General features: G+C 45.2%; 2 protein-coding genes across 2 annotated transcripts; both read right to left on the reverse strand.

Moving 5' to 3' along the window:
- Positions 1–946: 946 nt before the first annotated feature.
- CCR75_006414 (uncharacterized protein) lies at positions 947–3,370 on the reverse strand. Its single transcript, XM_067964484.1, has 3 exons — positions 2,969–3,370; positions 2,819–2,911; positions 947–2,751 (listed from the first exon to the last, which is right to left on the reverse strand). The coding sequence occupies exons 1-3, from the start codon at positions 3,334–3,336 to the stop codon at positions 2,682–2,684; spliced, it is 531 nt and encodes a 176-aa protein (XP_067820100.1). The 5' UTR covers positions 3,337–3,370; the 3' UTR covers positions 947–2,681.
- Positions 3,371–3,938: 568 nt separating this feature from the next.
- On the reverse strand, positions 3,939–5,820 carry CCR75_006415 (uncharacterized protein). Its single transcript, XM_067964485.1, has 2 exons — positions 5,383–5,820; positions 3,939–5,320 (listed from the first exon to the last, which is right to left on the reverse strand). The coding sequence occupies exons 1-2, from the start codon at positions 5,746–5,748 to the stop codon at positions 4,349–4,351; spliced, it is 1,338 nt and encodes a 445-aa protein (XP_067820101.1). The 5' UTR covers positions 5,749–5,820; the 3' UTR covers positions 3,939–4,348.
- Between the last annotated feature and the right edge of the window lie 6,740 nt (positions 5,821–12,560).

The following is a 12,560-nucleotide window of genomic DNA, read 5'->3' on the forward strand; positions in this document are numbered from 1 at the left end:
GTACTTAAGGGGATGGTCAATTACTAAATAATAGTAATTAGACCCAACACTCGGGTGTGGTGCACATTTGTGACCAACCCTTGTGGATGTGATGCACATGGGTGCATTCACATTAGGAGGGATGACGCCCAGCGTCATCCGTGATGACGGCTAGCGTCATCCGTTACGCGAGGTATCTATAAAGATACGCTCGCAATACATATTAAATGATATCTATAGAGATAACATTTTAATTGGTAAAAATAGGTATTTGTATTTAATTCTATTAAATATAAATCAGTCTGAAAACTACTTCCTACTTGGTAAGTGCGCACGAGGAGACGGATTACCGCTCCCGTGACGACACTTAACCAGAGTTCTTAGTGTGTTGGGTGAGGTCGCTTACGCGCCCACCACAACTACCTCACTGCACGCAAGAGAAGCAGGTTTAACCGCTTCCTCGCTGTGCTAGGGTGTGTGCCTAAGTAGAGCGTGGCCGCATTACGACGTGCCCGCCTACACAACTTATCTCGTTTTGTTTTACGGAGACGCCAAGAAAATGTCGACTATTCGTTGACTTGGTGTAGAACGTACAATTGCAACAGGAGCACGCCGATATAGGCAAATACAATTTTACAGCCGTTTTGGAGCTTGCTTGGCGTCGGCAAACTGGACAATTAGGTCGGCATGCAAGTGCTTCCATCACCCAAATTTAAAAAAACGTGGCCGAGCTGCAAAGGAGCTTTTTATATAATATTAGAAGGCAAATTACGCATGTGGTGAGAATCGGGAAATTAAGGATTGAACAATGTAAGAACTTTCTATAGTGTTACTCATTTCCGAAATTATTGCCGGATCAGTTTATAATAAAACATATTTCTTTAAAATTTTAGACCTCCTGCTACTTATATGCAACATTTGTCTAAATGCGCAGCATAGCTGCGATGTAGGACGCGCTAGGGCGTAGCGAAGGATCGAACTGAAGACATGCACCTGCCAGATCTCGAATAATGTTTGGACAATCAGGTGTGAATGTGAAAGTACCAGTAAAGCTTCTGTCATCACTTTTGCAAGGACCAAGCACAAAAGTCATTTGTAGACGACTCTCCTCCAATGAAAGGACGCGAGAGCTTTGAAGCGTACGAGAGCTGCTGGACGAATCTTTGTAATGGTTATTGCGTGACTGTGTAAAATTGGAATCTTTCGATGAGACTGTCCCGTCGCACGAAAATGGAGTAGCATTGTCGGCCTTTAAGTCACCAAATTGCGACCGTATCCTCCACAATATTTTGGTCAGTTCGTTTGCTGTCTGGCAAGTATCCAGGTGAGCTAAGAGCACGCCGTAAGCGTACATATCTGATGATGAGCGAGAAATCTCCCCCTTCAAGATTTCAGGAGCCATGAAAGCCTTTAAGGTGGAATCGCAGCGCATTAGGTATGACTGGCTGCTGTAAGGTGATGATCCATTTGTCGTTAGTGCTGCTTGGATCGGGTTCAGCTTACAGCCTTTGATTGGATCTACATACACACTTTGTCCGTTTAGTCCATCATAAGTGACCATGTGCTGGCTGTGCAGATACGCGAGCCCCCGCGCAATCTCGGCAGCTGCTTTCATCTTAAAATTCATCCAATTAAGATTAGCACCCGAAGTCCGAAGGTAAGCTTCGAGGGTGCCAAGTGTCATGTATTCACACACTGCAGTCATCGCATGCCGTTCGTCCCAAACAAGTCCATTGATTGAAAGAAGTTGCGGATGACGCAACTGTGAAAGCGTCGGCAACATATCCAAAGCCGCTTCGACATCGTCATTACTAAGTTCAAGCTTTGTCACAAGCACTACTTTCGTTTGATGTTCAGCAAGCATTACTAGCACAGGTCCCGAAGCTGACAATTCTTTTAGCGTTACCACCTCACTAACAGGTATTTCCTTGAATTTAGTCTTTCGCAGTCCTCCTTCAAAGTTGTACTCGTTAAGCGAGGTCTCCAGATCGGTGGTGTGAATGGTGGTGTTGACGCCCATTCGTGCCCTTAAATGCTTTAATTGAAATTTGAGTTTGCTATCAGCAGACGCAAGTTGATCGTGCTGACCCCTCGCGACCTTTTGCTTCCATCGTCGCAGAAGCACAACACCGCCAACGACAGCCAGAGCTATGAAAGAAAACAGCGCGAGAACAATACACAGCAAAATAAGACTGCTTTTGCTCTCGCTAGCTATCGATGTACTGCTTTCTTCGTCATAGCCTGATCCATAAATGCTACCAAGACCGTCACCACTTGTGAAACAAACACTTTTGTCATCCCATGTTATAAATTCGTAACCGGAGAAGCAGCTCCCACCAACAGTCAAATTTGCTTCAAAAACGGAAAGTTTCTGCAAATGCTGGAGTTGTGATTGGGTAACATGTGCATCAACAATGATGTTGCCCTGAAGATACAGAGCAGATAAGTTGCGCATTTCATATATAATTGTAGGAATCTCGGAAAGTTGATTGTCTCGGAGATCTCTGTTCGGTACCAGATTCGATATTAGTGCATTTCCCTTCATTAAAAATTGGAAAACGCGAACATACAGAGTGGACAACAAATTAAATACGCGCAGGCCACGAGGATCGAATTGAGTAAGTTTTGACCGCTGAATTATACTGTAGTAGTACCATGTTAGTCTTGTCACGTCGATAAAAAGAAAAGAAACGATTTCGAGCTTACAGTGTGTGAAGAGAGTCCGGAAAAATGTTAGTCTTCAAATCGCCAACATTGACGTCAGAAATCACACTGCACAAAAAACATTTATATAGTTACTTTCTTAAATAAGGAATGATGATAAGCAAAACAAACTTACACTTGCTGCAGTGCTGTGCCGCTTCGAAGAGCGTCTGGCGCAAACGAAATGGGAACAATAATCTGAGAGCTCGACGTCGCACCCACAATTGTTCTGCAAGAAAGAGAGCGTTAGATAAAGTGTTTTTTAGCTGGATGCACATAAACGAACAGATTTTGTAACGTCGGAGGTAGCGCAAGCTCGTCAATTTTTCGAAATAGTGCTGTATCTGTCTTATCGCTCTGAGGTTGGGCGATTGTCAGCGTCCACTGCGGTGATTTCCAGCTCGTTACTAAGCACTGCAATTGGCAGTCACCTGACGTTACGTTTAATTTGCACGAGGGAATATTAGACGTCGAGCATCCCTGAGAGAAAAAGTTCGCCTCGCTGCTGTCTTTGTTCATGTCTTTGGTATTTGACGATGCGTAGTTAACGCAGAGCGAAGAGCTACATACCCCGTAGCAGTTGCTAGACAGCGTGCTGTATTCTGGTGGAGTGCACTCGTTAGCCGCCACCGCAACACCACGATCACTTTGCATATTGCCACTGCACGCTACGGTGCGGTTTCGGCTGTGCTGTTCTCGCAGTTGACTTTGTAATACATAAAGTGGGCATCTAGTAAGGACATTTCTTGTAAATCAACAAAAGACACTAACCTCTTGAATTCTGGAGTTACACGCTGTCAGAACTTAGCAGCCTTTAGTGTTTAATACTGAAATGTCGCATTCTTTAAAAATGTGCAAGAGAGCTTACTATAGGACAGATTGGCAGAAAACTCACGACATTGTTCGAAGCTGCACTAACTATGCTCGGGTCGTTTTATCGTGTATAATTTATTACTTGTTAAACATATGAAAAGCTGCAAAACTTCTACAAGAAAATTCTATGCGTTTCGTGTCGTTGAGCGTCGAAGTGATAACGTACACTCGTACGTTACACATGGCAAGGTGGCATATACATACCTCTCTTGAGCTAAGTGCTCCATCACGCCATCCTGGCCTCATCGACAATGCCGATTGATTTCATTGGTAGCGAGACAGGACCGGTGCGCAGTTTCCTTGCAACATATCTTTCAACTTGGGTTTTCTAACTCGAGCAGTTTTGCATATCTTCATTAGACGGACTAATTCACTCGTGTAGAAATAGCTTCACATTAAGAAACAGGTCAGCTATTCCTGCTGACAACACTTTGCAATTCTATGATTGCTAGAAGGCTTGGCGGCACAATTGATGGAATGCCTTGAGGTACTTCATCTGCATGCAACTTTGTTGTCAAGGAAGCTTTAGCAAACAAAGAATCGTCATTCTGCTAAGAAAGAGCACGAATCCTTCGCCACCATGTGGATTTAATTTTGATGCCGCTTTTTGGGTCGCTTTTACTCTATAAACCGGAGGTTTTTCTACGACTTTATACACAAGAACTAAAAGCTGCTTTGAAATTTTAGACAAGCGTAGGCCAAGCCGAGAACATGACAATCATCGAAAGACGGAGGCCAACTAGTGTCATTCCCGTTATGGATGAGCTTGGCCATACAGGTTCAACCACAGCCTTTACTTTTGTTTCCTCCTATGACCGCGCTCCTCCTCCTCCTCGTGTCTGTTTTGTTTAGACACCGCACTATTTACGATCATCTTTACTTTCTCTTTTTTTTTAAGCTTGCGCATTTCCTTCCGCTCACGGCGCCTCTCAGCTGCTTTGAACTCCTTCTCGATTCTCACACGCTCAGCCTCTGCATTTTTTCCTGCGGCTTTTCCAATATAGTCCAGACACTCGATATCAGGTTTTCTGTCCCCAGTGGTTGATTCACCAATCAAAGTACACTTCAATTTTACCATTGCGGTAAGCTCATCTTCTAAGGCTCTATCTAAATCACTATCATTTACGCTTCCGAAACAAAGTGCCTTATCTTTCTCCCTGTGTTTTTTAGAAAAAAGGTGATTTTGCAACTGATTCGTCGACTTAAAAACCTTGTTGCATAAATCACACGCTAGCACGTCTGCGTCCAATTTTTTTCGAAGCTTTTCAAGTTCAACCTCAATATCTTGGTCAGCAACATGGCTTGTTTTCATGAAGCTCGTTGCCCAAAGCTCATCTTGATGTTCTCGAAATAAACGTCGTTCTATCTCGTAAGCTGCTTGTTTCTCGCGCTTCAGGGACTCATAGTCAAGGCGTTGCTTCTCCATCTCTTGCGCCTTTTCTTGCTCCTTTGTCTTATTAAATTTCTGAACACGCGGGTCGCGGCGACATACAAACTCCACGAGCTCTCGTACTTCGATTATATATGCCTTTTTTGCAGCATCTCGCACCTTTTCGTTTGCCTTCTCCATTGCTCGCCTAACAAGTCGTGTCGATGCGTGTGTCGTCTGGTAGTCATCCATCCATGCGAATGTGCGCTGCGTCGTGTAGCTCTTCCAGTGATTGTAAAAGTCGTTGACAGCATTTATTGACGCCTCATCGTTTCCAAAAGCAGGTGCAGCTGCTGACCTCTTGCCTTGACCGCATTCCAAATCAAGTTGATCAATCTATACGAAAGATGAGCAACGAATCATATTTACTCCCAAAATCGAACTTTTGACCCACATACCTTCAAAAATAAATCCCCGTAAACAGAGTAGAAACTCTTCGCGTCAGAGCCGTAGCCCGAATAGACTGAAGTGTTAAAAAATCGTAAAAGATTGAGCTCATCATCCTCGCCTTCATTGTTTTTGCTATCTTTGTCGCGCAAAATTTGCTCGCGATGCTCGTCGTACCACTTCTTCTCGTGCGGATTGCTCAAAACCTCGTAGGCGCTTTGAATGACCTGAAATTGCTTCGTTGCCTCTTCACTTGACGTTCCATTTTGCTTATGCTTGTCAGGGTGCCAACGTAGCGCTTGGAGGCGAAAAGCTTTCTTTATTTCGATAGCAGACGCATCCCGCGCGACGGCCAACACTTCGTAGTGACAAAGCATGGGTATTTATAACCTCGGCGATTGTCGTGCATTATAATCTGATAAGCTCGATAAAACCAATCCTTGGAAGGAGCCAATCAAAGCTTTGACATTGACGGCATTATGCCTAAATAAATTTGGTATGATTTTTTTGGTTTGCTCTCACTTTAAAATGAAGATTATCGCAACCGATGCATTTCTTTTTAGCTAATCAAATTACCTACTAATATTAACACGGAAGAGTTTTGGGTAACACAGCGGTATTACATAGCTAACAAAAAACCTTTATTTACGTAAAGTCGCTATAAAGCATAGCGGAAAGAATAAGTATAATGAATCCTTCAATATAGAAAGCCGATGTTTTTTACATCTCGCCCCTTAACAATTTTCCTTGTGAATCTATTAAAAGCATCGCTTTCAATTCAAGACCCCTGCAATTAGCAATTTTGCAATTAACATGGAGTGGAGTAGATGCGGTCTGCCGCACGCATAAACGGTTTAAACTACAAACATCATAAATGTTTCAAACTTTATCAAAAAATCACAATGACTATTCGCATGAAACTTACAACTGCCAATCCGAGGCGAGGACGCCGGAGTAGATCGCTACACGCGACGCTCTCCGTGGGAGATACCGCACTTCACAGGCTATGACGCCACGTCAGTATCTGACACGTCTGCGTGACCAAGGTACTTTGTGCTTCTGTATCCTCAAGAGGGAAATTCAAATCGTTTCATGTACGAACGATTCTAAAACAAAACGAGTTTGTTTTCATTTGAGAGTGCAACAGGTCCGACATCTCAGAAATATCTGGTCTACGCTTTGATTCTGCAAAGCTGAAGGTTCAAGGCCAGTTCAATGCTGCGTATCATCCGCAGTAAGATACTAGTACTACTAGCCAGCATTCTAGTGCTTCGGTTGCACGTGCAACCGCGGATACAAGCCATGCGATGGCCGAGGATTCGTCCATTCCCACCTCTACTTGTGAAAATATTCGATCGACGCAAGTTGACCTCGAGCATGGCACTCAAAAACGTTAACGGCGTAGGGCAAATCTTGCCGAAGGGGTACCAGGAGTTTTCCGACGAGAGATACCCAAGCCCCTTCACTAGATACTGGTAATGACTCTTGCGACGAAGTCGCTTCTGCACTACGTGCAACGGAAAGTTCCCTAGCTCGTCGAGCAACGCAGGACAGCATGAAGAATTACGATACGCGGATGAACTGCCTCATCCGTGCAATAACACAAAAGGCCGTTATCGATACAGTAGCGATGTTGACAACATAATGGCCCACTGATTGCTTCTAAGAGCCTGTAGCAAAGCTACAGACTGCTCTTACTAGGCATATGCCACACGATTAAAGGCACTGTTTGGCGACGTGGCAGTGGTATCATGGGCAAGCTCATAACCTGGTCTGCGTGATAATGCATCAGCCAAAGCGTTTTGCGTTTCAGGCATATACGCCACCTCGAAGTAGTATTCCGCAAAGAACGAAACCGAGCCATCCTTGCGAGAGGTGAAGCGACTTAGGTGCAGTACTTAACGACGCATGATCTGTATAATTCACGAAAGTTTCAGACCTAAGCAATTGACCCTGAATAGACAAGAGCACACTTTATAGCATGTCGCTCCTTGTCATGAACGGGGAAATGCTTTTTAGCAGCTTTAGGCTGCCAAGACTCAAACGCAATGACGCGTTTTCGTTCGTCTGCATCGGTTTGTATGAGAAAGCTATCTATGGCAAAGTCGTATGCGTCACAGACGACACTGAAAGGCAGATTAGGATTTGGCAGAGCCGAAATTGGAGCAGGGATGAGTCTGTCCTTTGCCGCTTTAAAGTGTCACATCGTAGCTAGTCCAGCACCCATCCGTATCCTTTTTATAAAATTTGGGTAATGGCAGAGTCATATCAGCGTTATTTTCGCTGTATTAGTGGTTGGGTAGGCCCAGCTTCTTACGCAAATTTTTCTGGTTCTAAGGAACCGGACAATCAACTGTGGCTTTCACCTATTACACGATCTGCTCTAAGGCCTCCCTCTCTAATGAAGCTACATATAAGAAAAAAAATTCTACACCAAAAATGCATTTAGATGCGTTGGCATTTAACTTATATGTGCGCATGCACTCGAGCACTACTCGCAAGTGGTCTACGTGGTATTTTACATTCAACCGACCCCGCTCCGCAGGACTATGGACGAACATGTCATCAAAATAGGTATGTGCATAATTTCTTTGAGGGTGAAACAGTTGCGTCACAAGACGATCAAGAGTAGCCGGGTATTGGAAAGCCTCTAAGGCATGACTCGCCATTCCCAGTACACACCACCTAGGGTGCTAACCGCTGTTAGCGGGGTATCGCTAGCTCGCATGAGTAGTTTTTTTAATATTCATCGACTAAGTCGAGCGTACTTACATCGTACACCCCGCCATGTTGTTCCTTTTTAAGAATTGGTGTTTATAGTAGCAGTAGCATTAAACTTATTATAACAATGCACAACGCGCCATTTACCATTATTATTTTTTGATATAAAACGTCGGTGTCGAATGTGGGGATTTACTCTCACGTACTATTCCAGCCTTGTGCTTCGCATGAAATAAATCTTTAATGACGTCACACTGTTCCTTTTGTAAAAGCCGCTGTCGTGTAACACAGCATTTCGGGTAACATTTCATTGCATGACGTACACCTCTTTCAAAACGTTAAAAAGACGGTGGATTGTGACACACTACATCTTTGTATTCCTTAACCGATTGTGACACACTACATCTTTGTATTCCTTACTTGGAATTCCTAAGACCAAACACACAGAACGGATTTAAAGGATATTTAAGGATCGATGATCCGCTACGCGCACTAAGCACCGCTTTTGTGTCCTAAAAAGTGGCTTCATCGAGAAGCGATGGTGCATTTAACTCAGTATCGGGTCAAATGACCACCATGTCAGATAAGTTAAAGCCCGGCCGAACTCATCCACAAAGATTTTGTCTAGCTCTAAGAAAGTATGTAATGCTACCTTAACCCACAAGTTTACCAGTCATAATTTTGACGAGTGTAAATATAGAAAATAACTTAAAATATTTCCATAGCTGCTCGCTAGTATCACTCTTTGACATTACAGACGGATTCGCGTCTTCTGGTGCCCGACTTTTGTATATGCTGCCTCGATCTCGAGACCATACACCTCATAGAGGTCGGAAAATTCATTTCTTACAGTTTAACAGGTCATTCGACCTGACTTTGTTCTATATGAGACCCGGCGTCCGATCCGGCATCCGGTGAAAAATTATTTAACTCATTGTTAACATTCATAAAACGATAACGTGTCACTGCACGTGCATTTAACGGGTCTTATCCGGAACGCTTTGGCGTTTTGCCAACGCTGACTACCGACACTCTATGTGGTGCCACCTCGGTCCACCTCACTTGGTGGAAAAAAACTTGCCACTCCACTTGCATCAAAGGGATCCCATTCTTGATGACTCGGCCCTAGGCCACAATGCTTCAACATCCCTTGATTCGTTCTCACAGCGAGTACCACTCATCGGAGTACGTGCCATTACATTGATAGTTAACGAGCCACGCTCGAGACTAATGCTTCTACTTAGTAGTTCATTAACTCAGACATTCCAATGACCAGCACACTGACGCTTCCGTCAGTGGCTCGCGCCAATAGCTCTTCTGTTGCCTGAGCAAAGGTGGGTTCATGGCTCGCCAAAATTCGCTAGGAACATTGCGCGTTGCCCCGAAGGTCTTATACCTCCAGTCAGTCTGGTTCATGGCAATCAAGCCAGGTGGTTTTGAGGATGAGACCATAAATCAATTTCAAATCTAGGACAAGACATCATTCTGTAGTGTCAAAGTCGTAAAATTATACCCTTTTATATAAAGAATGTGATAGCGACTTGTATCACCTTCATGGCTTTTAAGCGCTTCAGTATATCGCTGGCTTCCATTGAAGAAACGACTTGCAAGACGCTCCTGAGTCAATAAAAATTGAACATGGCCTTAACCGTCGCATCCGCGACGCACCAAACCACTCGTTTAAGAACGAATTTACATTTGAAATCTGTCAAAGAGGACAGAGAAACAGCGAGCTGCTTTACGCGCCGCTTCATTCTCATTTTTACTCTTGCTACCTGTATCTTACATAGAGCCTAATATGCCACATGAAAGGGCAACGTTAATGGGTCGCCTGCGAAGACACTCACTCAACCACGCGCTGAGGGCACGCACCGCGTTAGCATACCGGCAGCGTCCAATGCCTTAGACGAAACGCCGACAGCTACTGCGGCTGTCGCGTTAATGGGGCTTAATGGACACACTACCTTAAATAGTGAGAATGTTGATCCGTCGCTCATTGTCGACTACAAAGAGTCGACACCGTTGCCGTCATCTCATAGTAGTGATGCGGACAACGAGCTAATGAGGAAGGAGGATGGCGCAATATTGCCCATTCAATTTTTTCTCAGTGATTATAACATGGAGACATCAACATTTTTTTTTTTACTGGTGCTATCTCGTCGTCTGCGCTGGATAGCGCAGCAACCATTAATGAGAGCGCTGCCCATAATGGCGCAGCCGCTATCCGTTAGGTAAAATCTCAACGTCTATCGCTCCGACCATTATCCATAATGGTTATGACATAGAAGATTCGGACCCTAAAGCTCCGCCGACGACACGTAAACGTGCTCAGTCGTGACAAAAGCCAGTAGTTTTGAACGTGGCTATGTGAAGGGTGCATATCACCGATGCCCCCACCATCTAAATGGCCTCGTATAAATGGGCCAAGAGCGTCGCTCCTAGAGCGCGCACTTCTAGACGCACATAATTATTATGGCGTCTTTAAATTATGGAGGGCTTAGGGAAAATCGCTTGGGCGTATTTTCCCGATCTCGGTCGTGTTGCATTCAAATGAAACTCCCGACCAATACGAGGCGGAATTCACGCTCCGCATTCATCCTCATTCCGATGTGCTGAAACAGCGATTGCAACGAGTTATTTTCGCCTGCTTGCTAAAAATTCATGGGCGGTACTGTACCCCTTGTTTCTTTTCACAACGCTACTTCTGCTAGTCCATGTGAGACTAGCGAAGATGCCTCAGATGGTGCTCCTTTTCATAGGCAGCCACCTAGCCGGGCACATCAATACGTAGGGTATCGATCGGTTCCCAAGAGTCAAAACTCTTCAGGTTACCTTTCCATTGGACGAGGATATGATACATTTGTCTCACGGAGCGTTGGGCAAGCAACCTTACAACAAGAAGCGTTGATTCCCACCCGCAATAATCAGTGCAGGCGTCGTTCGATAGGAGTGGCGATCTCGCCCACCTAACCGCGGCTGTCTTACCTTCGTCCGTTCAGTCACAGGCACTAAGCGCTGCTGAACGACGTATTGTGGATCTCGAGAGTCAAGCCTCGCGACTGACCTCGGATCTTTATGATGTCCGAGCGAAGGCTCACCAGGGTTATGAAAGTTTGAAGACTCGCTTGGACCTTCTGGAGAAGATAATGCTGAGGGCCGCGTTACTCGCGTGATGTCCCTCGCTCTCCGAGTCCTGTTCGTGGAAGGAGGGATCGGTCTGATAGCTTTTCGCCTTCACCGTCCCCCTCACCCGAACGACGCTCGACTCACAGTCGGCGTCACCATCGTCTCCTTAACCAGATGGGGGTATGTGACCTCATTTGGGTCTACATACCGTTTCAGACGACCAACGTAAAATACGGGGTGCGTCTTTATATACGGGGGAAGGGTGAGCCTATAATTTAGGTCTCCAACCTCTTCAACACCGTAAAGGGCCCAATGAAACGCGGCATCAACTTCGTAGTACCCCCAGGTAGTACAGAAATTGCATTTTTAGGTAGGGTAGCAGAACTTAATAGTACTTTTTCACCCACTCTAAAGCGTAACTGTTTTTGCGACCATTTCGGTCCGTATATTCTTTTTGTTTGTTTTGTGCACTTGCCATCGCGTCACGGACTTTCCGTGGTATGGCTAAACGCTCATCCACAAAGCGTTTAGTCTCGCTCACGATTTAAGCATCAAACTCGCCTGTGACACCGCCGAGAGGTCGGTCATAGGACGTAATTTTTTTACCACTGCTTAACTGGCAGATTCACTAGGGAAAGTTTCTGTCGTTGAGATAATACCCTCGCGGGTCATCGTCATATTGACGAAACTATGTCCATCTTTCGCACCGAGCATAGTGAGGGGCCCTCCCCCACTAAGACTCGGGCTGCGCACAAACGAGACTGGCGTCCGAGGATGGCGCAATCCGTTGATAAAAAACGGTGTCTCACCCAAACTGGCGTGGACACACTATAATTATAACGACCCGAAAAAAAAGGGCGAGTGCTGCTCCATTCTTTGGGAGTTGCTATTGTGCGTAAGACATCCGCCACGAACCGATTGGCACGTTCTGTTTGGCCATCGGTCTGGGGATGATCTGCGGTGGACATATGGAGCTTGCTACCTAGCAGCTCGAACACATGTCGCCAAAACCCAGACGTACAACGTGGATCGCGGTCCGATAGTATGAACTCAGGCATCCCGTGTAGTCGGTATACATGATCCGGGTACAAGAGAGCTGCCTCCTCGCCTGTGATCGCTGTTTTGCATGGTTCTAAATGCACCATTTTGATCAGTCTGTCTACAAAGACAACGAGCCCCGGCCGACCCTTATATTCAAGCGGCTTGCCAAACATGAAGTCCAGACTTACTTACTTCCAACAGTAGGTTGATATCGGTAGCGGCTTCAGTGGCACACTGCTGTACGGTGCAGGCTTAAATGCGCTGACACTGTTCGCAAGCGCAAACATTGTTGGCCACCCAT

Source organism: Bremia lactucae (assembly GCF_004359215.1).
Source record: "Bremia lactucae strain SF5 chromosome Unknown BlacSF5_NotPlaced_49_SHOA01000009.1_1371882bp, whole genome shotgun sequence".
Lineage (NCBI taxonomy): Eukaryota > Oomycota > Peronosporomycetes > Peronosporales > Peronosporaceae > Bremia > Bremia lactucae.